This window comes from Schistocerca gregaria, chromosome 1, assembly GCF_023897955.1.
Source record: "Schistocerca gregaria isolate iqSchGreg1 chromosome 1, iqSchGreg1.2, whole genome shotgun sequence".
NCBI lineage: Eukaryota > Metazoa > Arthropoda > Insecta > Orthoptera > Acrididae > Schistocerca > Schistocerca gregaria.
Window position 1 is genome coordinate 9,019,720 of NC_064920.1, and position 25,453 is coordinate 9,045,172.

The 25,453-nt window shown below is 40.9% G+C and overlaps 1 protein-coding gene across 14 annotated transcripts in view; it reads left to right on the forward strand.

Annotated features, from left to right (window-relative positions):
• LOC126320910 (tight junction protein ZO-1) overlaps positions 1 to 25,453 on the forward strand; it is an 839,027-nt gene that overhangs the window by 586,561 nt on the left and 227,013 nt on the right. For all 14 annotated transcript variants that reach the window (XR_007558731.1, XR_007558696.1, XM_049994135.1 and 11 more), the window contains exons 8-9: positions 4,680 to 4,831; positions 20,404 to 20,525. Coding sequence is in view for 12 of the 14 variants with exons in the window: in XM_049994135.1 (XP_049850092.1) it covers positions 4,680 to 4,831; positions 20,404 to 20,525 (274 nt within the window). In the remaining 2 variants the exon portion in view is untranslated. The remainder of the gene's footprint in view (positions 1 to 4,679; positions 4,832 to 20,403; positions 20,526 to 25,453) is intronic.

The window sequence follows — 25,453 nt, forward strand, 5'->3', positions numbered from 1 at the left end:
TGGATCTCATTTCAGGGCAGGATTTGAGGTAGTTGTATCCCTGCTGGAGAGCCACATTCAGAGTCTGATCCAGACCCGGAAAGTATCCTGTCACAAGTGGGGCACTTTTGGAGTTCTTCTGTGAGAGGTTCTGGGTTTGAGGGGATGAGGAAGTGGCTCTAGCTATTTGCTTCTCTACCAAGTCGGGAGGGTAGTTGTGGGTGCGAAACCTGTTTTCAGGTTATTGGTGTAATGGCTCAGGGATTCAGGACTGGAGCAGATTCATTTGACACAAAGACCTAAGCTGCAAGGAAGGGTCCGTTTGATATGGAATGGGTGGCAGCTGTCATAATGGACGTACTGTTGTTTGTAGTGGGTTTGATGTGGACGGATGTGTGAAGCTGGCCATTGGACAGATGGAGGTCAATGTCGAGGAAAGTGGCATGGGATTTGCAGTAGGACCCGGGAGTAATTACTGATGGAACCAAAGGAGTTGAGGTTGGAGAGGAAATTCTGGAGTTCTTCACTGTGAGTCCAGATCGTGAAGATGTCATCAATAAATCTGTACCAAACTTTGGGTTGGCAGGCCTGGGTAACCAAGAAGGCTTCCTCTAAGCAACCCATGAATAGGTTGGTGTATGAGGGGGCCATCCTGGTACCCATGGCTGTTGCCATTAATTGTTGGTATGTCTGGCCTTCAAAAGTGAAGAAGTTGTGGGTCGGGATGAAGCTGGCCCAGTTAATGAGGAAAGAGGTTTTAGCTAGGGTGGCAGGTGATCGGTGTGAAAGGAAGTGCTCCATCGCAGCGAGGCCCTGGATGTGTGGAATATTTGTGTATATGGTTTCCAGGGGTAACAGATTGGGTAAGGATTCCAGGCGTTCGAGAAAGTGGTTGGTGTCTTTGATGAAGGATGGGAGACTGCATGTAATGAGTTGAAGGTGTTGATCTACGTAGGCAGTGGTACACTCTGTGAGGGCTTGGTAACCAGCTACAATGGGGCAGCCAGAATGATTGGGTTTGTGAATTTTAGGAAGAAGGTAGAAGGTAGGGGTGCGGGGTGTTGGTGGGGTCAGGAGGTTGATGGAGTCAGGTGAAAGGTTTTGTAGGAGGCCTAAGGTTCTGAGGATTCCTTGAAGCTCCGCCTGGACGTCAGGAATGGGATTACCTTGGCAAACTTTGTATGTGGTGTTGTCTGAAAGCTGACGCAGTCCCTCAGACACATACTCCCAACGATTAAGTACCACGGTCGTGGAACCCTTGCCCAACGGAAAAATGACGATGGATAGCTCAGCCTTCAGATCACGGAAGGCTTGGGCTTCAGCAGTGGTGATGTTGTGAGTAGGACTAAGGTTTTTTAAGAAGGATTGAGAGACAAGGCTGGAAGTGAGAAATTCCTGGAAGGTTTGGAGAGGGTGATTTTGAGGAAGAGGAGGTGGGTCCCACTGTGACGGAGGACGGAACTGTTCCAGGCTGGGTTCAATTTGGATAGTGTCCTGGGGAGTTGGATCATTATGAGTGGGTTTAGGATTATTTTTCTTTGTGGCAAAGTGATATTTCCATCAGAGGGTACGAGTGTAGGACAGTAAATCTTTGACAAGGGCTGTTTGGTTGAATCTGGGAGTAGGGCTGAAGTAAGATCTTTGGATAAGACAGAGGTTTCGGATTGGGAGAGAGGTTTGGAAGAAAGGTTAACTACTGAATTAGGGTGTTGTGGTTCCAGATTGTGTTGATTAGAAGTTTGAGGTTTTGGGGGTGTGGAGCTGGAAGTGGGATATTGAGTAGATGGGAGAGACTTGATTTGCGTGCAATGAGAGGAGGTTGAGGTTTGTTGGAAAAGTTGTGAAGGGTGAGTGAGTTGCCTTTCCGGAGGTGGGAAACCAGGAGATTGGATAGTTTTTTGATGTGGAGGGTGGCATGCTGTTCTAATTTGCAGTTGGCCTGTTGGAGGATGCTCTGAACAGCTGATGTGGATGTGGGAGAGGAATTATTGAGGACTTTGATTAGGGATAGGAGTTGACAGGTGTGTTCATTGGCTGAGTTGATGTGTAGGTGAAGGATTAGGCAGTTGGGGGCTATGGATTGTTCGGCTCGGAACTGGTATAGGGACTGATGGAAAGAAGGGTTGCAGCCAGAGATGGGAACTTTAAGTGTGAGGCCTATTGGCGTAATGCCAAATGTTGGACAAGCCTGAGTAAATAAAATATGGAGGCGTAATCTGGCTAGGTTGAAGGCATGTTTGTGGAGGGAATGTAAATAGAACTTGATGAGATCATCGTGGGGATGTTGTGAGGATGACATGGTATTTAGAGGGTGGAAAGTGTAACATGAGGTTAAAATGAAAATAAAAATAAAAATATATGGTGAGAGATAAAGGTGAACTAGAATGCAACTGGAGTTCTGGTATGAAAAAAGTCTAAAAAGTGTTGGTTAAAGCTAGCTATGTTGATCCTGAGGTGAACTTAGGTTAGTAAACAAAGATGTGCATGAAGGCTAGGTAGTTTTATTAACCTCCGAAACATGTTGAAGGGTGGAGAAATTTGGGAAAATTTCAAGAAAACTGCGAGTAAATGTATTAAAAGGACTGGTTATTTGGTGGCAGATTATGAAAATGAGGTTAACAGTTGTCTGACGAAGAAATAATAATGTTAAAACCTGTGGGAAACTGCTAAAAAATGATCGGTGATGTGGGAGAAACGAGAATCGAAATAAAGCGAAAGTTGTCATAACTTGTCAAAGTGGTTGCTTAAACCCGGAAGGTGTACACGATCAAAGGCAGAGCCACGTGTGAAAGCACCCACATGATTTACCAACTGACCTGCCTACACTGTGAAGTGTTCTATGTGGGAATGACCAGCAACAAACTGTCCATTCGCATGAATGGACACAGGCAGACAGTGTTTGTTGGTAATGAGGATCACCCTGTGGCTAAACATGCCTTGGAGCACGGCCAGCACATCTTGGCACAGTGTTACACCATCTGGGTTATCTGGATACTTCCCACAGACACCAACCTATCAGAACTCCACAGATGGGAATTTGCTCTTCAATATATTCTCTCTTCCCATTACCCACCAGGCCTCAATCTCCACTAATTTCAAGGTGCCTCCACTCGTACCTCACCTGTCGTTCAACAACAACTTTGTCTCTGTACTTCTGCCTCGACTGACATCTCTCCCCAACGTCTTTGCATTTACACATGTCTCCCTGTGTTTGTATATGTGGAGATGGATGTGTGTGTGTGTGCACGAGTGTATACCTTTCCTTTTTTCACCCTAAGGTAAGTCTTCCTGCTCCTGGGATTGGAATGACTCCTTACCCTCTCCCTTAAAACCCACATCCTTTTGTCTTTCCCTCTCCTTCCCTCTTTCCTGATGAAGCAACCATGGGTTGCGAAAGCTTGAATATTTGTGTGTGTGTTTGTGTATTTTTTATTTTATTGTGTCTATCAACATACCAGTGCTTTCTCGTTTGGTAAGATAAAGCATCTTTGTTTTTTATATATATGTTTCTCATAGAGTACCGCACATATAAAATGAACATTTTACTACTACATCTCTGAGCAGTTAATAAAGTCAACAGCAGTAAGTCATGAGAACTTGTGCACAGCTATGGTTTTGCAACCCTTTCAGTCCTAATGTACTGATGGTTTGACATTGTGGACAGTAGTGTGTGGGACTACAGTGTTGTGAAACAATAACACTTGTTATGGATAATATCCATCAATATTTGGGGTGAATTGCTGGCATCAGTTTGTTGAGCGGTGTAGCACTGCATTTTGCTTTATCAATTGTATTTCTCCTCTACAGGCAGCCTTTCAGGGTATGCCGTTTTATGCCATTTTTATGTTGTTTTTTCCACAGTTGCAAGAATCTCAAAGTTCTTCTCTGTCAACAATTTCGGGTGATATTTCATCATTGCAACTATTACACTTAAATATACATTCGTCGAGTAAGAGTCAGTAGCTACTGACACTTGTGATCTACTGTGAACTCTCTTGGTAATTGTATTGCTGAAATTTAGCATGTGGTGCATAATCTTATATGCAGAAGTATGACTAAACTGCCAAAAACTTGCTGTCTCATTAACTCTGACCTGTCACTTCACCAAAATCATATTTCTCTTGTCAGTGGTAGACATTTTATCCATTTATAAACATTTACCTGGTAGACCAGTCTTCTCATTTTGTGTTGAAAGCCGGCAGTGAATTATAGTCAGAAGCTCACGTAATGACCAGAGAAAGTGGTTAACTACTCTCTGTTCTTCCCCTGTGCACACAAGCAGATCGGATGTGTTTATGTAATCACAGCAATGAGGAAACTAATATGACTGAGATAAACCTTCAATAGTATCATCACTATAATACCAACCCTAAGAATAAGTCAGTAATGCTGCCATGTTGTGTGAGTGCACCCACCCACCCACCCACACACACACACACACACACACACACACGTTTGGAGAAAGTCCAGAAGTCCAGATAATGTTGTACTTTTCCTTGTATTTGTTATAATAAACATTATTATGTGTAATGGATGTTGACATTGTTGTTTTGTTTTATAAAATTGAAAAGGAAAGCATAATTTTTAAATAACATCATATAACATCCAGAATTTCTAAGTTTTTGAGAAACAAAAATGCATTCAAATTTTCATTTTTCTGTTTATGTTTCTTCTAATACCGTTAACATTCCATTGTATAGGTGAACGACATGGACATGAAGGGTATTACACGGGAAGAGGCCGTTCTGTTCTTGCTAAGCTTGCAGGATCAGATAGACCTAATTGTACAGTACCGCAAAGACGAGTATGAGCAAATCGTCGCAAGCCAGCGAGGAGACTCGTTCCATATCAAGTGAGTTCCATGTGTGATCTGTTTTTTATGCTGACTTAACAACAGCATTGAAATGCTAATATAAAAATAATATATTGAGCATTATGGTAGTTGTTGAACTCCAATACAGTTTTTTCCCATATGGAGAATACCCTACACAAAAATGTAAAATATCCACAAACAGAATTGCCCACCACTATTTATTTTCATGAGACAATACTCCAGTACTGCTGATATATAAATTTAAGACTGGAAAAAACTATTGATAGCTTTTTAAAATCTTAGTCCATTTGTCTTATTAAGGGGAAAAGAGAGAGAGAGATCTGAGAAGGCTGATATAGAGGGATAGGTGACTGATCCCAGTATAAGAGGCAAAGAAGGAACTGAAAGTGAAAGAAACATTTAAAAATCATTGTACATATGTTTGTATACAGAAAAGTAACCAAGCAATGAATTTTACATTTGTTGTCTTCAATTCTTGTTTTACCTTCATCACTGATCTGTTGTACTATGGACCATAAGAAACTATAAATTTGCTAATCTCTCTATTCTTCTTCTTCTTCTTCTTCTTCTCCTCCTCCTCCTCCTCCTCCTTGTAGAATATCTTCATTTTTCACTGAGGTTGTTTCTCTTTCTTCTGACAGTGTCCTCATGACTTTTTGTGGATGTCTTAATTTGAAACACTTCATAATTCCAGATATCATTCTCATTGTCAGTCCATTTTGTGGTCAATTTTATCTTTGTGACGCTGGTAAAAATTTTATTAAAACAATGGAAACACTGAGTTGGAATACAACAATATTATGAAAAGAGTAGATTGTTACTCGCTGTAAAGGTGACATCGAGCTTTCAACTCTGCTCCAGAGAAGCCGGAGATAGCAGTCATGTTTTTGTGTGAGGTGTGCTTTCTTGTGTGACTGTGTTTCTTTTTTTTCTTTTTTTGGCTTTGGCCGAAAGCTCAGTGTGTAACAGTCTTTTTCGTTGTGCCTATTTGCAGCACAACATCTCTTCTTTAAGGAGAGTAGCATTCTGTCCTTTTCATAATATGAGTATTGTTGAAAATTTTATTTGTAAGTGTTGTAATACTCCCATAGAATTTCAGTCTTCTCTTGCATATAATGTATGTTATCTTCTCGGATTGTCTGTACAGGTCTTCATTCCTCCTTTTCCTTTGCAAACCATCTTTTACTTTTTCTTGTCCTAAAATCTTTCCTAATTTTTCTTTCCTTTTTCTATCTTTCCTTCCTTGTTCAGTATCTTCACTGTTGTGATGTAATGTTTTATTGTCTCTTTGTAGGATGTCTTCTTTTTGTCGTACCCATTACATGTTAATTTGTACGCTAATTCCATTGTCCGAGCTCTTCCTATATTTGCTTCTGTATTAAGTCTGTCTGGCTGATGTAGATATTCATTCAATTACTGTGTGCCTTTAATCCCACCACGAATGGGAGGTATTGGGGATGTAGAATGGTTCAAGTTATCCATTAACAGGCAGGATCAGCTACCTCTGTAAAAATATACTAACAACAAGGTGTGGCTAGTGCTTATCTAATCACAATGGTAATTATGGGAATTACTTGTAGATTGCTTTATCTATGTGTATTAAGAGAGGAGCAGCTACTGTGAAAAAAATGCACAGCTCCTCCTCTTACACTGCCCAGTTTGCTCTTCCTATCTAGTACCTGTACCTGAAACAACACATATGCAGGATGTTTCAGCTGCTGATACACTAGCAGAATCAAAACATGAAACTAACAGTTAAGCAGAATTCATTCACTCCCTAAGATATTTAACTATGTCTCCTTTCTTGGTTTCTTCCAAATCCCTATTCCAGATGCTTCTCTCTGTCATGTCAAGATTCTTTGTACTACGTCATCTTACAAGACACCTCAAGTACTGTCTTTGATACTCCATTATTTTTTTAAACAATAGAAAATCCAGGATAGAATAATGACAATATTACACACACACACACACACACACACACACACACACACACACACATGACCACTGTGTGTGGTTGCTGAGGCCATTTCCCCATCTGCATATCTGGTTTCATAAGACCAGAATGAGTCATGGAATGAGCCTTTACATGAAATTAATGTCAGAAAAGCAGTAATAGATAAAATAAAATATATGTGATTCCTGTGCGGATGATATGCTATGAGTATATATTAGCGTAATCAACAATATCACATAGGAATTAGCTTAATTTTTCTCAGGAACACCCTGACCGAGTGGAAGGAGTGACCCACAAGGAGTGACTTCAGTTTGGACTCAAAAGTGCCAGGATTACTTCTAAGACTGTGTAATTTTTATGGTAGCTTATTGAAAATGGGTGCAGCAGAATATTGTACATCTTTCTGCACAAGAGCAAGGAAGTGTGATCAGAACGCAGTTTGGATATCTGCCTAGTATTAACTGAATGAAAACTTCTAATTATTGGGAACAAGCTGATATTGTTAACAACAAATTACATTAAAGAAACTATATACTGAGAACCCATTGTCAGAATTCACAGAGTCCTGGAATCCTGAATGAGAAGTGGGTAAACTTACACCACATTTTGGTTAAACTGCCCTTTGTGAATGGGAAGAGTTAACTCAGCATATCCCATATGTCATAAGTGAATGAAAATAAACTTTTTGTGTTGAACTATCATTTATTGCAGATACTATTCTGATGAGAAATAAATATACAAGCATTCAGTTTTTGAACAAGTTCATAAATGTGGGCTTTTCATGACAGCTTACTATCTATTTGAACACCTAATATTATCAATTGTTCAGACTCACTAATCACATTCTCATTCTTTGTAATCAAAATGTCAGTTTCAGTAAAATTATGTGTTGTTTTGTTGTTGTTGTCTTCAGTCCTGAGACTGGTTTGATGCAGCTCTCCATGCTACTCTATCCTGTGCAAGCTTCTTCATCTCCCAGCACTTACTGCAACCTACATTCTTCTGAATCTGCTTAGTGTATCCATCTCTTGGTCTCCCTCTACGATTTTTACCCTCCATGCTGCTGTCCAATGCTAAATTTGTGGTCCCTTGATGCCTCAGAACATGTCCTACCAACCGGTCCCTTTTTCTTGTCAAGTTGTGCCACAAACTCCTCTTCTCTCCAATTCTATTCAGTACCTCCTCATTAGTTATGTGGTCTACCCATCCAATCTTCAGCCTTCTTCTGTAGCACCACATTTCAAAAGCTTCTATTCTCTTCTTGTCTAAACTACTATATTTATCGTCCATGTTTCACTTCCCTACATGGCTACACTCCATACAAATACTTTCAGAAACGACTTCCTGACACTTAAATCTATACTTGATGTTAACAAATTTCTCTTCTTCAGAAACACTTTCCTTGCCATTGCCAGTCTACATTTTATATCGACTCTACTTCGACCATCATCAATTATTTTGCTCCCCAAATAGCAAAACTCCTTTACTACTTTAAGTGTCTCATTTCATAATCTAATTCCCTCAGCATCACCCAACTCAATTCGACTACATTCCATTATCCTCGTTTTGCTTTTGTTGAAGTTCATCTTATATTCTCCTTTCAAGACACTCCTTTGCTGTCTCTGACAGAATTACAATGCCATCGGCGAACCTCAAAGTTTTTATTTCTTCTCCATGGACTTTAATACCTACTTCAAAATTTTCTTTTCTTTCCTTTACTGCTTACAAGCTGTAAAAACTGAGTCTCAATGTGATTTAGCATCAATTTATTTTCTTCAAGCCATGAATGCAGGTCCTGAAATGCATTGTGTGATACATTGCCTGTTTTGCACTCAACATCCTTCACTACCGTGTAAGTGTTGTCAGCAAAGAGATATATTTTACAATAACCATTTGCCATCTGTTCTTAAAGTATGAGAGGAATCGGTTGTGAGGTACCTCTTCTCTTCTATAGTGATGTGACTTCTGCAATAATATTGTGTGATCAACACAATCAGACGCCTTGCTTAAGTCAAAGGAGACACCGAGTGTTTGCAACTTTTTGCTTAATCCTACTAGTGCCTCACTGAGAAAAGAGAAAAGAATATTTTCAGTTGTTAAACCTCTTCAGAAACCAAACTGTACATTTTACAGCAAATTATCTGAACTGAAGTGATCAGTTATTCTTATACAGCCATTTCAATATCTTTTGCAAACACTGTTGACATAGAAATAAATCTAAAATTGGCTACATTATTCCTTTCTCCTTTTTTGTAAAGTGGTATCAATATTGAGTTCTTTGCTGAAGGAAAAATTACAAATGTGGCTAAGTGTAGGGCTAAAACATGCATCAGTGTGCTGTAGTATCCTACTAGATACCCCACCATATTGGTGTGAGTCCTTTGTCTTCAATGGTTTGATTATTGACCCATTCTCATCCTTATCAGTATCATGGAGCTATGTTTCAGGCAGCGGTCTAGGAAATCCATTTTCTAAGAGAGTTGTACAATTCCCTGTAAATACCAAGTTTTTAGTTAATTCAGCTGCTATATTCAGAAAGTGATTGTTAAACACTTTACATATGTCTGACTCATCAATAACAAAAACATTTTTATGACATATTGAATTGATATCTTCCAACTTGTGCCGTTGCCCACACACTTTCTTCATCATTTTTCTATTTGCATACCACATGACATTTTTAAACACTGATTGTAATGTGCTACTGTAGCTTCATTGTTACTATCTCTAATATTTTTATATAAATTCTATTTTGCTCTATATGATATCCTTATACCATTAGCAAACCACCCAAGATGCCTGTAAGTGCCAGTGCCGTTTTTAATCTGCCGACGAAAAGCAACTTTCGGAGGGAATAAGAAATTTGTTGAAGAAAGCATTATATTTATCATCTACGTTATCTGCACTATAATCTTCCTGCCACTCTTGTTCTTTAAAAAGTCTTTGTTACCACTGGATTAATATTTCTAAATAAAATGTAATTAACATCTGTGCATACACAAATTCGTTTGAGTCTTAAAATGTATGCATCATGGTCTGAAAGGCAAGTTATTGTTTTGGTAACAGAAAGCCCCTCTAGCAACAAAAATGTTGTTTTCCTGCACTCTGGTTGGAAAGAATGTGATTCACATCAAATTATATGAATTTAGGACACCTTCTATCATTGTTTTCTGTGGACGATCACTTATAAAATTAATCTTAGTCACCACACACCACTAAGTTTTGGTAATTCTGTGTCTGTTGTGATCTTTGGTATACTCTTATTTCTCTAAGATTTACGATGACTTGCTGCCTTGTCTGACTTCTCTCTCTCACTCTTGAATGGCTCCAAATTTTTCCCATGAAATTTTAATTTCAGTGGTAGCCTTCTTTAATAACTCATGTATAGTGGACTTTGGACTTCTGTTTGCTCCTATTGCAAAATTTGATGAGTGTCTGTCTATTAGTTCACCTACATGCTTTTTTGAAATCAATAAACACTATTTTACCTCATTTCTTTCTCCGAATCTTTTTACTCTCAGAATGCTTACGGGATGAAAGAATTGTTTTTCATGACGTACTTTCTTGAAACTCCTTGTTATTCACCACTTGTTCTCCCATTTGGTTTCTATGGCCCTCCTGTGTTGCACAAGTGAAGTGTCAGGCTGATTCATGTGAAAAAGTGACAGATGAGCTTCATCTCTATCTTTGATTATCTTAACACTGACAGGATGTTAAACTCTAATCAACCTTTCTTCCCACATGCTGAGTCAGTGTTGTGAATATTTATCACATAACTTGTAGTAATTAAAATTAAGCATATTGTGTCAGACAGCACATTCAACAACTGAGTGGTCCAGGTGCGTCTTGGCCATAGTTTGGCAGTGGCTATTTGTGATCACAGGCAGCTTGTTGGTTGGCATACCCATGTAGAATGTGGCACAGTTGATGCACATAAGTTTGTAGATCACATGGCTGCTTTCACAGGTAGCCCTGCCTTGGATGGGATCGGAGATGCCAATGACAGGATTGGAGTAGGTTGTTCTGGGAGGCTGTAATGGAACAGGTCATGCACTTTGGTCTGTAGCACAGATGTGAACCAAGAGGCAAGGGCTTGATAGCAGGGGTGGAGTGCGGATGAACAGTGAAATTACATGGGTTGAGTGGGCAGCAGACTTCTAGTGTATGACGCGTGGGGAGGATAGTGAGAAGGATATTTGTCATTTCATGGCAGGATGAGGGTAGTCGAAACTCTGTCTGAGAATGTGATTCATTTGTTCTCTTACAGGTGGTATTGAGTCACAAAAGGAGTGTTTCTTTGTAGCTAGGCAGAGGGTGTGTGGAGGATGGTATTTGACTAGTGAGACAAGGCATGGGAGATCAGTTTCCTGTTTCTGGACAATGTTGTTATCCCATCCCAGACCTTCCATTATACGTGGCACTGACACTGTCTCAGAGTAAGTACTCATGCACCAGAAAATGAACAACCAATATCCGTGAAGTGTTTTCAGTCTAATGCCGTATTTTCGGTGTCTGTAGACAAATCAATGTGACTGTTACCTTCACTTGTGTAAGAGCTATTACTTTGTTTTTTTCAGAAAAATGATAAGTGTAGTAATAGAGCAACTTGTCATAAAGCTTCATGTGAAACTTAGAAAAACTGCCAATGTAACCTGAGCTATTATGTACCCAAGTTTTTGAGCAGTTCAAATGTTTTTTGATAGTTGTGTAATTGTGGTTTTTCACTGGGTTCCTGAAGATCAAACTATTAATTGTCTTTACTACACTTTGAGGTGCTTGCTAAACTCCATGAGGAAGTAAAAAACACCCTGAGTTTTGGAGCAAAAAGTTACCTTTCTGTTGTGTTGGCAGAAGAGTCAACATTGTGTTACTAGTGGAGGCCGAAATGCACTCATTTTAGCTCACGCAGGCTGGCGCGAGGAGGGAAAGACTATACTGACATGAGATCTGGAACACGACAAGGGATTAGAATTCAGAAAGCAGACGTAATTAGTTTGATACTTAACTTTAATCCATTAATGATGAAGATCGCTCTTGACGGTACATGATTCACAATATTATCTGTTCAGAATACATTCCTAGTAACTGAATATGGCGCCTTGCTAGGTCGTAGCAAATGACATAGCTGAAGGCTATGCTAAACTGTCGTCTCTGCAAATGAGAGTGTATGTAGACAGTGAATCATCCCTAGCAAAGTCGGCTGTTCAGCTGGGTCGAGTGCTAGGGATTCTCTCTAGACTAAACCTGCCGTGTGGTGATGCTCGGTCTGCAATCACTGACAGTGGCAACACGCGGGTCCGACGTATACTAAGGGACCACGGCCGATTTAAAGGCTACCATCTAGCAAGTGTGGTGTCTGGCGGTGACACCACACTTTCCTTCATCAAGATGACGCACTGGCTCGTACCGCACTGTCTATTAAGAGGCTGCTAGCTTCCCAGTGTCAGACCACCCACCTTATTTGCCTGACCTTGCGTTGTGACTTTTATCTAGTTCCGTAGGTCAAATCTGTATTGAAAGGAATGAGATTACAGTCTATTGAAGCAGTGAAAGAAAAAGTGGCCCACGTCATCAAGGAGCTCACAAAGGAAGACTTCCAGCACTGTTTCTATCACTGGAAAATTTGCATGGAGCATTTTAGAGATAAAGGATGGAAGTATTTGGGGGGACAATAAATAAATATGTAGATTTTTGAAGTAAAATGTTTTTCACCTGTAGTCTCATTATTTTACAGCCACCCCTCGTATGTAATTTTCATTAATTCTTTCTCAGAAAAAGAAAAAAAAAAGAAAAAAAAGCTCTTATTCCCTTATACACTAGTCATACATGGAATAACCTTCATTCTTTAGAACATCCACTGGCACTGGCACATATACAGCTTAGTCAATTCCTCATCTAACTTGGGTGCACTTCACTTTTCTGTACTTTACAAATTATCCTAGTCACCATAAATAAATTCAAACATTTGTTCAGTAATATTAATCTCCCACTTTCATGAGTGAAATTACTTCTTGTATCCCTATTACTGCCATACTGTAGTTCTCGTTCCATTAATTTTTCTTTGTTCTCTTCAATAGCCCACAGTATAAGCACTGCAGTTCTTCTTGCACTTACATTTGAATTTTCTCAAAGCACCATAAAATCTTTGGCATATTTGAGCACGAAATCCTATATCCTATTTATATCTCAGACCACTGACTGAACAACACTCAAATCTTCCCACACAATTTATAAATCCACTGAAGTTAGTTTTGGGTGCTGCAAGCAACAACTTCTTTGTATGTTGGGGTAATTTCTTTTTTAAACTCAAGATGATTGGTTCACTGATAAATTATTTCCTTTATTAATCCAATATTGTCCCAGTCCTTTAATTCACCTGACTGTGTATACATAAAACACTTGTCACTCATCGTTTGACCAATAGTCTTCTGAAAATTACTCCTCAGATTACTGATTCTATGGAATTCAGGGATTTCAGACCCTCCTGATCGGTAGACACACAGGAAGCTCACTTAATAGTCCCTGAAACATTAGTGATAGTTGGTTATTTTACAGCACGATGCAGCTGTGTACCTAGACAAGTTTTTTGCTAAAATAACAAAAGTTTCATTAAAATATGAGTGATGCTTGGGGAGAATGCATTTGACCAGGCAATATAGTTGTGTGTGTCTGTTTTTGTTAATCTGGTAGCAGTGAGGAACAACTTGATTTCAGTCTTTTTTATGTGGAGCTGACTGTTCAGTGTCTCTTATATAAGAGGGTTGGAACTTAATTAGTGGCAGCTATTTATTCACTGCCAATACAAAAGTGTTACATGTTTGCACAAGTTACTGTCCTCTAAAGTAGTCACCAGCATTGTGTAGAACCTGTTGCTAGCGATGTGTTAGCAGAGCCTGTTCTGTTTATGGTGTGAATGAAGCAGTCTACTGCCTGTCGAATCTCTGGAACAGTTCTGAAGCGAGTGACATGCAGTGTTTCCGCCATCTTCAAAATCAAATCAAAGTCATAAGGACTTGAAGTCTGGGGAGTATGGTGAATGTTACAGCACTCCCCAGACCCATTGACTGAATGGAACAGCCACAGCTTGCGCTGTATCCACCCATGCAGTGTTGTTCAATATAATGGGTGGATTGCCCAGAAAGTGCCGCTGCTCCTTTTGCAAAGCTGGTCACAGGTGATGCTCCCAAAATGACCAGTAATGCTGTGCATTGACAGTTTGCCGTGGAGGAACTTAATGCGTTAGGATAACACCATCACAGTTGTACACAAGAATCACCTTAACTTTAACCATATTGGGGCTCTGATGTACTTTCAACTTTCACAGCGATCGATAATGGCACCATTCATTGGATTGGCATTTCAGTTTTGGTTCATATGATGTGGTCCATGTCTCATCCAGTGTTACGATACGGCATAAGAAAGCCTCTCCTTCGTGGTCATAGCGCTCCAAGTGCGTCTGAGCAATGCCGTAACACATCCATTTCTGCATTTCCATCAAGTCATGTAGAACACATCGTGATGCAGTTTTTTGCATGCCCAGGCTTCAGGATGCATTGCGGAGTCATGTGCGCTAATCCAGTTACATGGGCGAGCTCATGAAAGGATTTTACCCAGTGTGCCACTGTTCTGTACAGCAATGTGTATTCCCCGCACACCTCTCGAAGACTTTGATGATACTGTCATGTTGTACGACCTCTGGCTCATTCAATCTTAATCCAATTCCATTGTTCCTGTTTCAAAAACATAGTGACACCATTACATTAGACTGCTCGTTCACTAGTGACTGTGTTTCCCTCAATTGTGCGCACGCCGGTGACCTGGGACGGGCGAGTCCATTTGCTCAGAGGTAAGGTAGGTATATGAACAACGTGTACTATCAGTGACAATAGTAGATTCCATTGCATAGTGTCTCCACAACATTGTTGCCACTATTTAAGTTCCAATCTACGTAGTTGCTTGTTCCATTATTTTCATTAAAATGTGGCAAAGGAAGTTCTGGTAGATTGTAAACATTTTAAGAGTAAAGATGACAACTACTTTGCAGGTAGACTGGGGTGAGACGTTGTGTGGGGTGGAAGGGCAGAGGAGGGAGAGAAGAGAAAGTGGTGAGCGGTAAGCAGCAGGTGTGCTGGATAGGAATGTGGGACTGGCACTAGTGAGCTCATGTAGTGCACGATGACAGTATGACGGTGACATAGAGGAGTGTGTCGATTGGGGATGACAGAACAGAGGAGGGGAGGGGGGAGGCTGCAGATAAAAGGAAATTGACGTAGGATGAGGGAAGTTAAGGCCAGTGCAGTAGGTTGGAGGTAGGTGTGGGACACAGGTCTAGTGGGGATTGAGGCTGGAGGTTACAAGAATGAAGGATTTGTTGAGAGATCACTCCCATCTATGTAGTTCTGGAAAGCCAATGTTCCGGTAAAGGATCTTGATGGCCCACATTGTGAAACAGCCGTTGGAGTATTGTGCTTGGTAGTGTGATGCGTCATTAGGCGGTCAACTCTGCTCTCAGCCAATTTGGTGGTCACCATTCATTCAGGGGGACAGTCAGTTGGGTAACGTGTCCATATAAAGTGCTGTGGAGAAAAGGAGCACAGCTGGCTTCACTCACAGGTAGCTCTTTTTCTGATGGAAGTGAATAGCCCTTTGACAAGACAGGAGTAGGAATTGCTGGATGGGTGAATCGGACAAGTCTCACATAGGGGTCTTTCTAAAGGATACGAGCCAAATGGCAAGAGGTTGCAAGTGAGTGTGGTATAATGATAGACCTTTATAGGTAGGGTGGAAACGCTTGTGGATGTGAGGTTCCTCTTTTCTAGACACGATGGCAGATAGTCGAAGACCTGGCAAAGTGTTTGGTTCAGTTGCTCCGGTATAGAATTACATTGGGTGACAAATGGGGTGCTTCTTTGAACTGGTTCTGGGATTGGTAAGGGGATTACGTGTGTGTGAGGATTTGGTGTGGGATTCTATCTACGGATTGGGGGATAGTGCCTGTCAGTGAAGGCTTTTGTGAGATCTTAAGCATACTCGGCAAGAGAATTATTTTTTCTGGAGATGCAGCATCTGTGGTTGACCAAACTATGTAGGATTGTGTGTGTGAGTGTGTATTTTTTTTTTCTTTTTTCTTTTTTTAAAAAAAAAAAAAGAGGGGGAAGACTGCTTTCAATGCAGAAACTGTTGATGACTCGTGGGCTCGATATGGAGAGAAGTATTGATAGATCCATCAGATAGGCAGAGATCATTGTCTAAGAAGGGGGTGCATCGGACTGAGGAAAACCAGGTTTAAAAATGGCAGAGAAGGTGTTCAGGCTGTGGAAGAATGAGGATATGGTATTTGTGCCCTGGGTTTAGATAGTGCAGCCATCATCAACAGACATGAACCTGACATGTGGTTTGGGGTTTGGGAGGCTGGGCAGATATCCTATAGATACTCCATAAACAGATTGGCATAGGAGGATGCCCTGTTGGTGCCCATGGGAGTGTCTAAGCTTTGTTTATATATCTTTCTGTGAGGGGTGTGTGTAATTAGATGTATAAAGAATGAGGCGTTGGTTTGAAATTGGGAGGACAATGGATGAAGTAGTATTTGATAGCAGGAGGCTCGTGGGCATGGGCAGATGGTCTCAACAATGATGAGTAGGGCTCAAGCTGGTAATGGGCTGGAGGTGGTTGAGAGTCGGTGAAAAAATAGTTCATGTCTTTGATACGGGAGGCTAGGTTACAGGCAATTATTTTGAAGAGTTGCTCATGAGGAGCAGAGATTCTGTCAGTGTGAACACAATACCAGCTACAATGGGACACCCACTACTGTTGGTTCTGTGGATTTTAGGAATCATGTAGAAGATTGATTTTACCTTCACAAGCAAATTATTGCATTAAAATTTGTTTCATATGAAAATGTGTATTATTGTTCATTCAGATTTCGAAGCATAATTTAATTTGTTCTGTATATCTTATTACTTTTTAGTATTGTTTGATTGAGGAACATCATAACTTTGCCTTTCAGTCTTCTTTCCATTATTTATGACTTCTGATAATTAGCTAGTGGATTCTTTCTGATTATATCTATAAAAATAGTGAGCCTAAATTTAAATGTAAGCTTTCTTGGCATATGTCACTTATGAATTCTCAGGATAAGAGCCAATTAAACTGGATGGTGGATAGTGACATTCAGCTTCTTTCTTAATGGTGGGCATTCAGTTACTCAGCTGAGCTTCAGTTTCAATTTTATGCAAAAATATTTTGACGGTCGACCTTGTTGTCTTCTTTACATGCAGCAAACTGTGCTGTTATGCATACTTACTTCCTGGTTGGAGTCGAGGCAGTGGTTACTCACAATAATACAGTCCATGGCACCTAAAGAAGGTGACTGGGTCGACTGTCAAAATATTGTCGCATAAAAATCAATTCTGCAACGCTGCTAAATACTTGATTAATCAGTCACACTTAGTAGACTTGAGAGTTGGGATTTTTTTTTTTTTTTTTTTACTTCCCTCCTCTTGTGATGTGTTGATGTCCTGTATGTTTCTGATATTAGTGAGGCTTTATTGTAATATTTTGGTGATTCCACAATTATTATCGATCACACTTTCTGACAAAGAAATTTACCTCTTCTTGTAAGAACATTTTAGAGTTCACATTTGTTTGGAGATTCATGCATACTTGTATATTGTTCACAGCAGCTGTAAATGCAGCAAATGGGCATGTTCCCATAATTTGTAGCATTTGAAAATGGGTTGCGGGAGTATATTTCTTGAGCATGTCAAACATCATCATCTAACTGCTAATTGCTACTTAATACAACAATTATGTACACACTTGAATTTTTTCCTCTGCTGACATGAATTAAGTCATTTGCTTTTTCTTCCATATTGAGTCAGGATGTGATCACTAAATTCCAGATTTAAATGTTGCAAAGTAGCCACTGCATCCACTGTCCTTTCCTTCTTCATGACTCATCTTGGTACTCCTTTACTAACACTAGTACCAATGTTTCCCAATTGAATTTTTTAATACTTCCTCATTCAGTGGTAAAAATTTATTTGTTGTGACTACCTTATTGTTCATACAAACTAATACTTCTGTTTCTAAGTACGCTTGTGATAGCAACTTGTGACGTAGCACCATTCCTCTTAAGCACTATCTCCTTCTCATTGTGACTGATCCCCATATTTTCTCAGTTCATGATACTTCAGACTTGTGCATTTGCCAAAGATTATTCCATCCCATCATTGTGACCAGTCCCCATGTTTCCTCAGTTCATTATCATCAAGGTGTAGGTCTTCATTCAAAGTTATTCTAACCAAATTGCATATACCTTCTTCTAGTATAGAATAATGGAAGGATGATTTTGAAGCATCGTGCTCTTCACAAATGAAGCATCCATTCTTGCATAATGAACTGTACTCTTTATGATCACCAGGCTTCGTTTCACATTCCTTCTTTCCTTTCTTCTTCTTCTGTACTTGTGGACAGGAAAATTAAGTAAAAAAGTTTCTAAAGGGCGAAAATTGTTAGGAGCATGGAATCAGTAATATGATATGGAAAATTCTAGGAGGATAACACTTCACCATTTAACAATGAGAATTAGATTAGCACATAAAAGAAGCAAGGATAAAGTAGGTAAAGTCCTAGCACTGCAGTATGCATAGTGTAGCTGTATGTGTGTATGTCTGTGTTAGGACAATGTTTTACGACTTCAGCTACTGCATCTCAATTGTAGTTGATATGTCCATCTGCAGCTCAGACCTCTATTACATACTGCAGCATTGCCTTTACATAATCTGTTGTACACAGTTCAGCAAACTGGAATATTGCCAGTAGAAGTAAACTGGCTGCTGAATCTTGAGATTTTGGATTCATTGGTGCTTTGTCCTGTAATAAAAGACCAAAAGAAACAAAAGTTCTTGAAGCTAATTCTGTTTCTCTCCCCATCTTCAGAGGATGGGGTATGCTGCTTCTTTACACTCATCCAAATTAAAAGAGCTGTACAGGATTGAAAACAGAATAAACTAAGTAGGCAGCCACAAACTTTTGAATAATGTGCTGATTTATTGAGACAGTAGAACTGCTCATGTAGAAATACCTTAATGTGCAGTGTACTAACTCTGTGAAGCAGGGAGGGAAGATAGGTATAGGTAAACATTGTGTGCCGAATAAATAACCACAAGTCTGGTGTACCAATCAGCTGAGTGTAGATTATAATAGTTTTCCACACACGTGTAAGTTAATACTATGCTTGTTCACCTTGCCCACTAAAAAAAAAAAAAAGAGGCTGAAATTCATATCTGCAGAAAAAAGTGTACCAGACTCAAAGGCAGGTTGCATACATAATTATCCTGTTTCAACATAACTGACAACTCTAGTGATGCAATGAACACCTACTTCAGAATTAAAGATAAAAATAACTGTCCAGCTGTTGACAAAAAGGTGCTGACTATTCTGAGATCCTTCTATGAGTAGAGAAATGCTACAGAAGTAGAAGACAACAAGATTAAGGAATGGTGATAATACATAATAAAGAATCAAACCCCAAGTGAAACAGACATGGTGTTAGTCTAGAATCAATGTAAATATATTATACCTGAGTAACAGCCCAGGGTAATAGGAGGTATGTTCTTATGTACATGCTATAGATAATTAATAATACTGGAGGCTTATAAATGATACTGAAAATTTTGCTAGATTTTGGATGAATCCTTTTTTGAACTAGAACACACACACACACACACACACACACACACACACACACACACACACACACACCTGTACAGCTACGTTGTGCTGGCCGAGTACACTGTGCTGGGATTGGAGTTCCACCGATAAATCGGGGTGCGGGCTTGTGTCAAAGGGAATGGACGAGGGGAAAGAGGAGATGGAGAGTAGGAGAGAGCACTAGGGAAGAGAGGCAGGTAGTTCAGAGGGAAGCGGCCATGTGAAGCATATGAATATGGGAGCGAGGGACATCATGTGTTCCACCATTCGTTCTGGAGCCAATGTGTTGCATTCCTATCCGATGAATCTGCTGCCTCTCCCTCTCACATTCATATCTTGCACACCAACTGCCTCCCTCTGAAATGTCTGCTTGTCTTTTGTAGCCCTCTCTCCCACTCTCCACCTCATCCCTCTCCTCATCCAGTCCCTTTGACACAGCCCCTCAGCCCTGCCAACCGGCAGAACTGTGGTCCCAGCATTGCAGCATTGTGTATTGAGCCGGCACAGTGTAGCTGTACAGGTGTATGTGTGTGTGTGTGTGTGTGTGTGTGTGTGTGTGTGTGTGTGTGTGTGTGCGCGTGTGCACATGTGCGTGTGCATGCATGTGTGTTTGTGCAGAGGTGCGCGCGAGCACATGCGCCTTTCAGTGACTCAACAATTCTTCTATTCAAGGAGTTGTTCCTTTTCTCCTAAAACATAATTAAAAGATGTATATGTTTCTATAGTTATTAAGAACGACTTTTTCATTTACTTTAATTCAATTCATTTCCTTCACTTTCAAAAATGTTTTTGATTTTTATGCTGGAAATTTTGTATGTACCAGACTTCCCTTTACAATTTAGGTTTGATGTTTTAATGCTTCAGACTTCACTGTAGTGTCTGATTTGCTTAACGGTGTTAAACTTCATGCTTACAGAGCTCACTTTAATTATGACCAACCAAATAAAGGAGAAATGAGTTTCCGGAAAGGAGATGTTTTTCACGTGGTTGATACTCTGCACAATGGTGTTGTTGGTTCATGGCAAGTCTTCAGAATAGGTAAGATTGCAGCAATTTTCTGTTTATAATTTCAGGGTCTCTTGAGTTGTTCTTTCAGGAGGTGTGGATGTTCAGTGATGCACTTTTTAGTTGTTTAGAAACATTACCTCATACAACTGTGTAGCAGCTCTAGCTTTAGTTCATTTATCAGCTCTTCTTTTGTTGTTATCACTTAATAAAGGTACATTCTCAGGGATATGGAGCAACATTTTCACAAAGAGAAGCAGCTGTTAACTTACCAATCCCGTATACTGTAATAACAGTTAACACTAAACTGCCATATATTATTTGTGCTATTTCCCTAGACAAGGATAATTCATTTGTATGAAACTCACTGTTCCATTTGGACTCATTATTGCAAAGAAAAAATTTAGAAGTAATGTTCATGAAACTGTATAATCACTGGGGGGGGGGGGGGCTATTTTTGTACAGTGTGCTCCCCTTTGCTGAAGAAGCATTTCATATACATTAGCCGTGTGAGGCAATTTTCACAAGAGTCTTAATAGTGAAAGTATCGCAAAATAAGTCGTCATAGTCATTTTCAAGTTCCACAGTAGTGTATCCCAGTTATTGTCTGTTGCAACTGACAGCCTGCTGCTGAGAAAATAATTTTGGCAGTTTGCATTTGTGTTCTCATCCCGTCTGGGCTAGTGAATGATCTTGATGACAAAGCGTGTATGTATGATCATAGAAGTTGATCACTCGTTGCTGTGCTTCTGTCCTAAAACAGCCCCAGCAGATTCCCCAATTAAAGCAACTAACTCAATAGTGAAATCAATATCCAAGTCCTGACTATATATTGCTGTAAAAGTTTGTGAGTGATCCTGCTGTACTGTCCACTAAAGTTCATCACAAAGTAAACTAACACTAACAACACACATTTAAATTCTCCATTTGCAAAAGCATACATCACTTAAAAGCAGGATGAAATCATTTAAATCTCCATGCGTTACTGAAGCTCTATCACCTGTAAAATTTCAAAGTGCAGTTATTGTGCTGCTAATAAAACTAAATTCAGTTCCCTACAGAATGTTAGCCAGACTCACCACCATTGTCCATGCAAACAGACTGACAAACCACAATCAACTGACCAGAGAAGATCACAAGGTGCAACAGCTACCTATATTTTATTTAAAACTACAGAAACCAGACCATGCTAATCATGTTCATGACTTGTTACAAAAATATCATTAAAGTGACCATAATTGATTATCTTCTTCCTCTTCTTCTTCTTGTTCGTCTTCTTTGCGCATATGTTAGGCATTTGCCTGTTACCACTGTTTATCAAAATTAATGATGTTTGCATCTTTTCCTCAGTCTTCCCAAAGATCTTCTGCCAACCACTAGGTCGAATATTCTCTCATCTTCCATTTTTGTGTCATATTCCTTCATGTAGTTTCTGTATTTTTCCATCTGCTCATTTAAGCTTCCCACTCCCAGTTCTAGTCTGATTTCTGGAGCATTCCTCCTGCTGTCAGAAAGTGAGTACTCTCCTTAGGCATCACATCTCCGATTATTTTGTTATTTGTTCATATCTTTCTGTTACAGTCAACAACCCTCTTCCATATGTCACAGTCGGTGCAGGCAACATCTTGTAGAACTTAAGTAGAATTTCCTCTCTTACTTTAGTTCTGAGAACTTTATAGATAATTCAGATGACGTGAGTAAACCTTTGTTGTTTCTTTTATATGTCCAACTGGTCACTTTCTCACCTTACAAAACATGTATTCTAGTGTATATTGTTAAAAATGTAATATAGTGCCCTTATTCATAAGTTTAAAAATAACAAAATACAAATAAATATATCTAAAAACAAAGACGATATGACTTACCAAACGAAAGCGCTGGCAGGTCAATAGACACACAAACTAACTCACACATACACACAAAATTCAAGCTTTCGCAAAAAACGGTTGCTTCATCAGGAAAGAGGGAAGGAGAGGGAAAGACGAAAGGATGTGGGCTTTAAGGGAGAGGGTAAGGAGTCATTCCAATCCCAGGAGCGGAAAGACTTAACTTAGGAGGAAAAAGGATAGGTATACACTTGCACACACACACATATCCATCTGCACATACACAGTCACAAGCAGACATTTGTAAAGGCAAAGAGTTTGGGCAGAGATGTGAGTCGAGGCGGAAGTACAGAGGCAAAGATGATGTTGAAAGACAGGTGAGGTATAACCGGCGGCGACTTGAAGTTAGCGGAGGTTGAGGCCTGGCGGATAACGAGATGAGAGGATATACAAGGGCAAGTTCCCATCTCCGGAGTTCGGACAGGTTGATGTTGGTGGGAAGTATCCAGATAACTCGGACGGTGTAACACCGTGCCAAGATGTGCTGGCCGTGCACCAAGGCGTGTTTAGCCACAGGGTGATCCTCATTACCAACAAACATTGTCTGCCTGTGTCCATTCATGTGAATGGACAGTTTGTTGCTGGTCATTCCCACATAGAAAGCTTCTCAGTGTAGGCAGGTGGGTGCATTCACACGTGGCTCTGCCTTTGATCATGTACACCTTCTGGGTTACAGGACTGGAGTAGGTGGTGGTGGGAGGGTGCATGGGACAGGTTTTACACCGGGGGCGGTTACAACGGTAGGAGCCAGAGGGTAGGGAAGGTGGTTTGGGGATTTCATAGGGATGAACCAAGTGGTTACGAAAGTTAGGAGGACGGCGGAAAGACACTCTTGGTGGAGTGGGGAGGATTTAATGAAGGATGGATCTCATTTCAGGGCAGGACTTGAAGAAATCGTATCCCTGCTGGAGAGCCACATTCAGAGTCTGATCCAGCCCCAGAAAGTGGGGCACTTTTGTGGTTCTTCTGTGGGAGGTTCTGGGTTTGAGGGATGAGGATGTGGCGCAGGTTATTTGCTTCTGTACTAGGTCGGGTGGGTAGTTGCAGGATGCGAAAGCTGTTGTCATGTTGTTGGTGTAATGGTTCAGGGATTCCGGACTGGAGCAGATTCGTTTGCCACGAAGACCTAGGCTGTAGGGAAGGGACTGTTTGATGTGGAATGGGTGTCAGCTGTCATAATGGAGGTACTGCTGCTTGTTGATGGGTTTGATGTGGACAGACGTGTGCAGCTGGCCATTGGTCAGGTGGAGGTCAACGTCAAGGAAAGTGGCATGAGATTTGGAGTAGGACCAGGTGAATCTGATGGAACCAAAGGAGTTGAGGTTAGAGAGGAAATTCTGGAGTTGTTCTTCACTGTGAGTCCAGATCATGAAGATGTCATCAATAAATTTGTACCAAACTTTGGGTTGGCAGGCTTGGGTAACCAAGAAGGCTTCCTCTAAGCGACCCATAAATAGATTGGCATACGAGGGGGCCATCCTGGTACCCATGGCTGTTCCCTTTAATTGTTGGTATGTCTGGCCTTCAAAAGTGAAGAAGTTGTGGGTCAGGATGAAGCTGGCTAAGGTGATGACGAAAGAGGTTTTAGGTAGGGTGGCAGGTGATCGACGTGAAAGGAAGTGCTCCATTGCAGTGAGGCCCTGGACGTGCGGGATATTTGTGTATAGGGAAGTGGCATCAATGGTTACAAGGATGGTTTCCTGGGGTAACAGACTGGGTAAGGATTCCAGCCCTTCGAGAAAGTGGTTGGTGTCTTTGATGAAGGATGGGAGACTGCATGTAATGGGTTGAAGGTGTTGATCTACGTAGGCAGAGATACGTTCTGTGGGGGCTTGGTAACCAGCTGCAATGGGGCGGCCGGGATGTTTGGGTTTGTGAATTTTAGGAAGTAGGTAGAAGGTATGAGTGCGAGGTGTAGGTGGGGTCAGGAGGTTGATGGAGTCAGGTGAAAGGCTTTGTAGGAGGCCTAAGGTTCTGAGGATTCCTTGAAGCTCCGCCTGGACGTCAGGAATGGGATTACCTTGGCAAACTTTGTATGTGGTGTTGTCTGAAAGCTGACGCAGTCCCTCAGACACATATTCCCGACGATCAAGTACCACGGTCGTGGAACCCTTGCCCAACGGAAGCATGACGATGGATAGCTCAGCCTTCAGATCACGGAAAGCTTGGGCTTCAGCAGTGGTGATGTTGTGAGTAGGACTAAGGTTTTTTAAGAAAGATTGAGAGGCAAGGCTGGAAGTGAGAAATTCCTGGAAGGTTTGGAGAGGGTGATTTTGAGGAAGAGGAGGTGGGTCCCACTGTGACGGAGGACGGAACTGTTCCAGGCTGGGTTCAATTTGGATAGTGTCCTGGGGAGTTGGATCATTATGAGTGGGTTTAGGATTATTTTTCTTTGTGGCAAAGTGATATTTCCATCAGAGGGTACGAGTGTAGGACAGTAAATCTTTGACAAGGGCTGTTTGGGTGAATCTGGGGGTGGGGCTGAAGGTGAGGCCTTTGGATAGGACAGAGGTTTCGGATTGGGAGAGGGGTTTGGAGGAAAGGTTAACTACTGAATTGGGGTGTTGTGGTTCCAGATTGTGTTGACTAGAATTTTGAGGTGTTGTGGGGAGTGGAGCTGGAAGTGGGAGATTGAGTAGATGGGAGAGACTGGGTCTGTGTGCAATGAGAGGAGGTTGAGGTTTGTTGGAAAGGTTGTGGAGGGTGAGTGAGTTGCCTTTCCGGAGGTGGGAAACCAGGAGATTGGATAGTTTTTTGAGGTGGAGGGTGGCATGTTGTTCTAATTTGCGGTTGGCCTGTAGGAGGATGCTATGTACAGCCGGTGTGGATGTGGGAGAGGAAAGATTGAGGACTTTTATTAAGGATAGGAGTTGACGTTTGTGTTCATTGGCTGAGTTGATGTGTAGGTTGAGGATTAGGTGGGTGAGGGCAATGGACTGTTCAGTTTGGAACTGGTATAGGGACTGATGAAAAGAAGGGCTGCAGCCAGAGATGGGAACTTTAAGTGTGAGGCCTTTGGGGGTAATGCCAAATGTCAGACAAGCCTGAGAAAATAGAATATGGGAGCCTAATCTG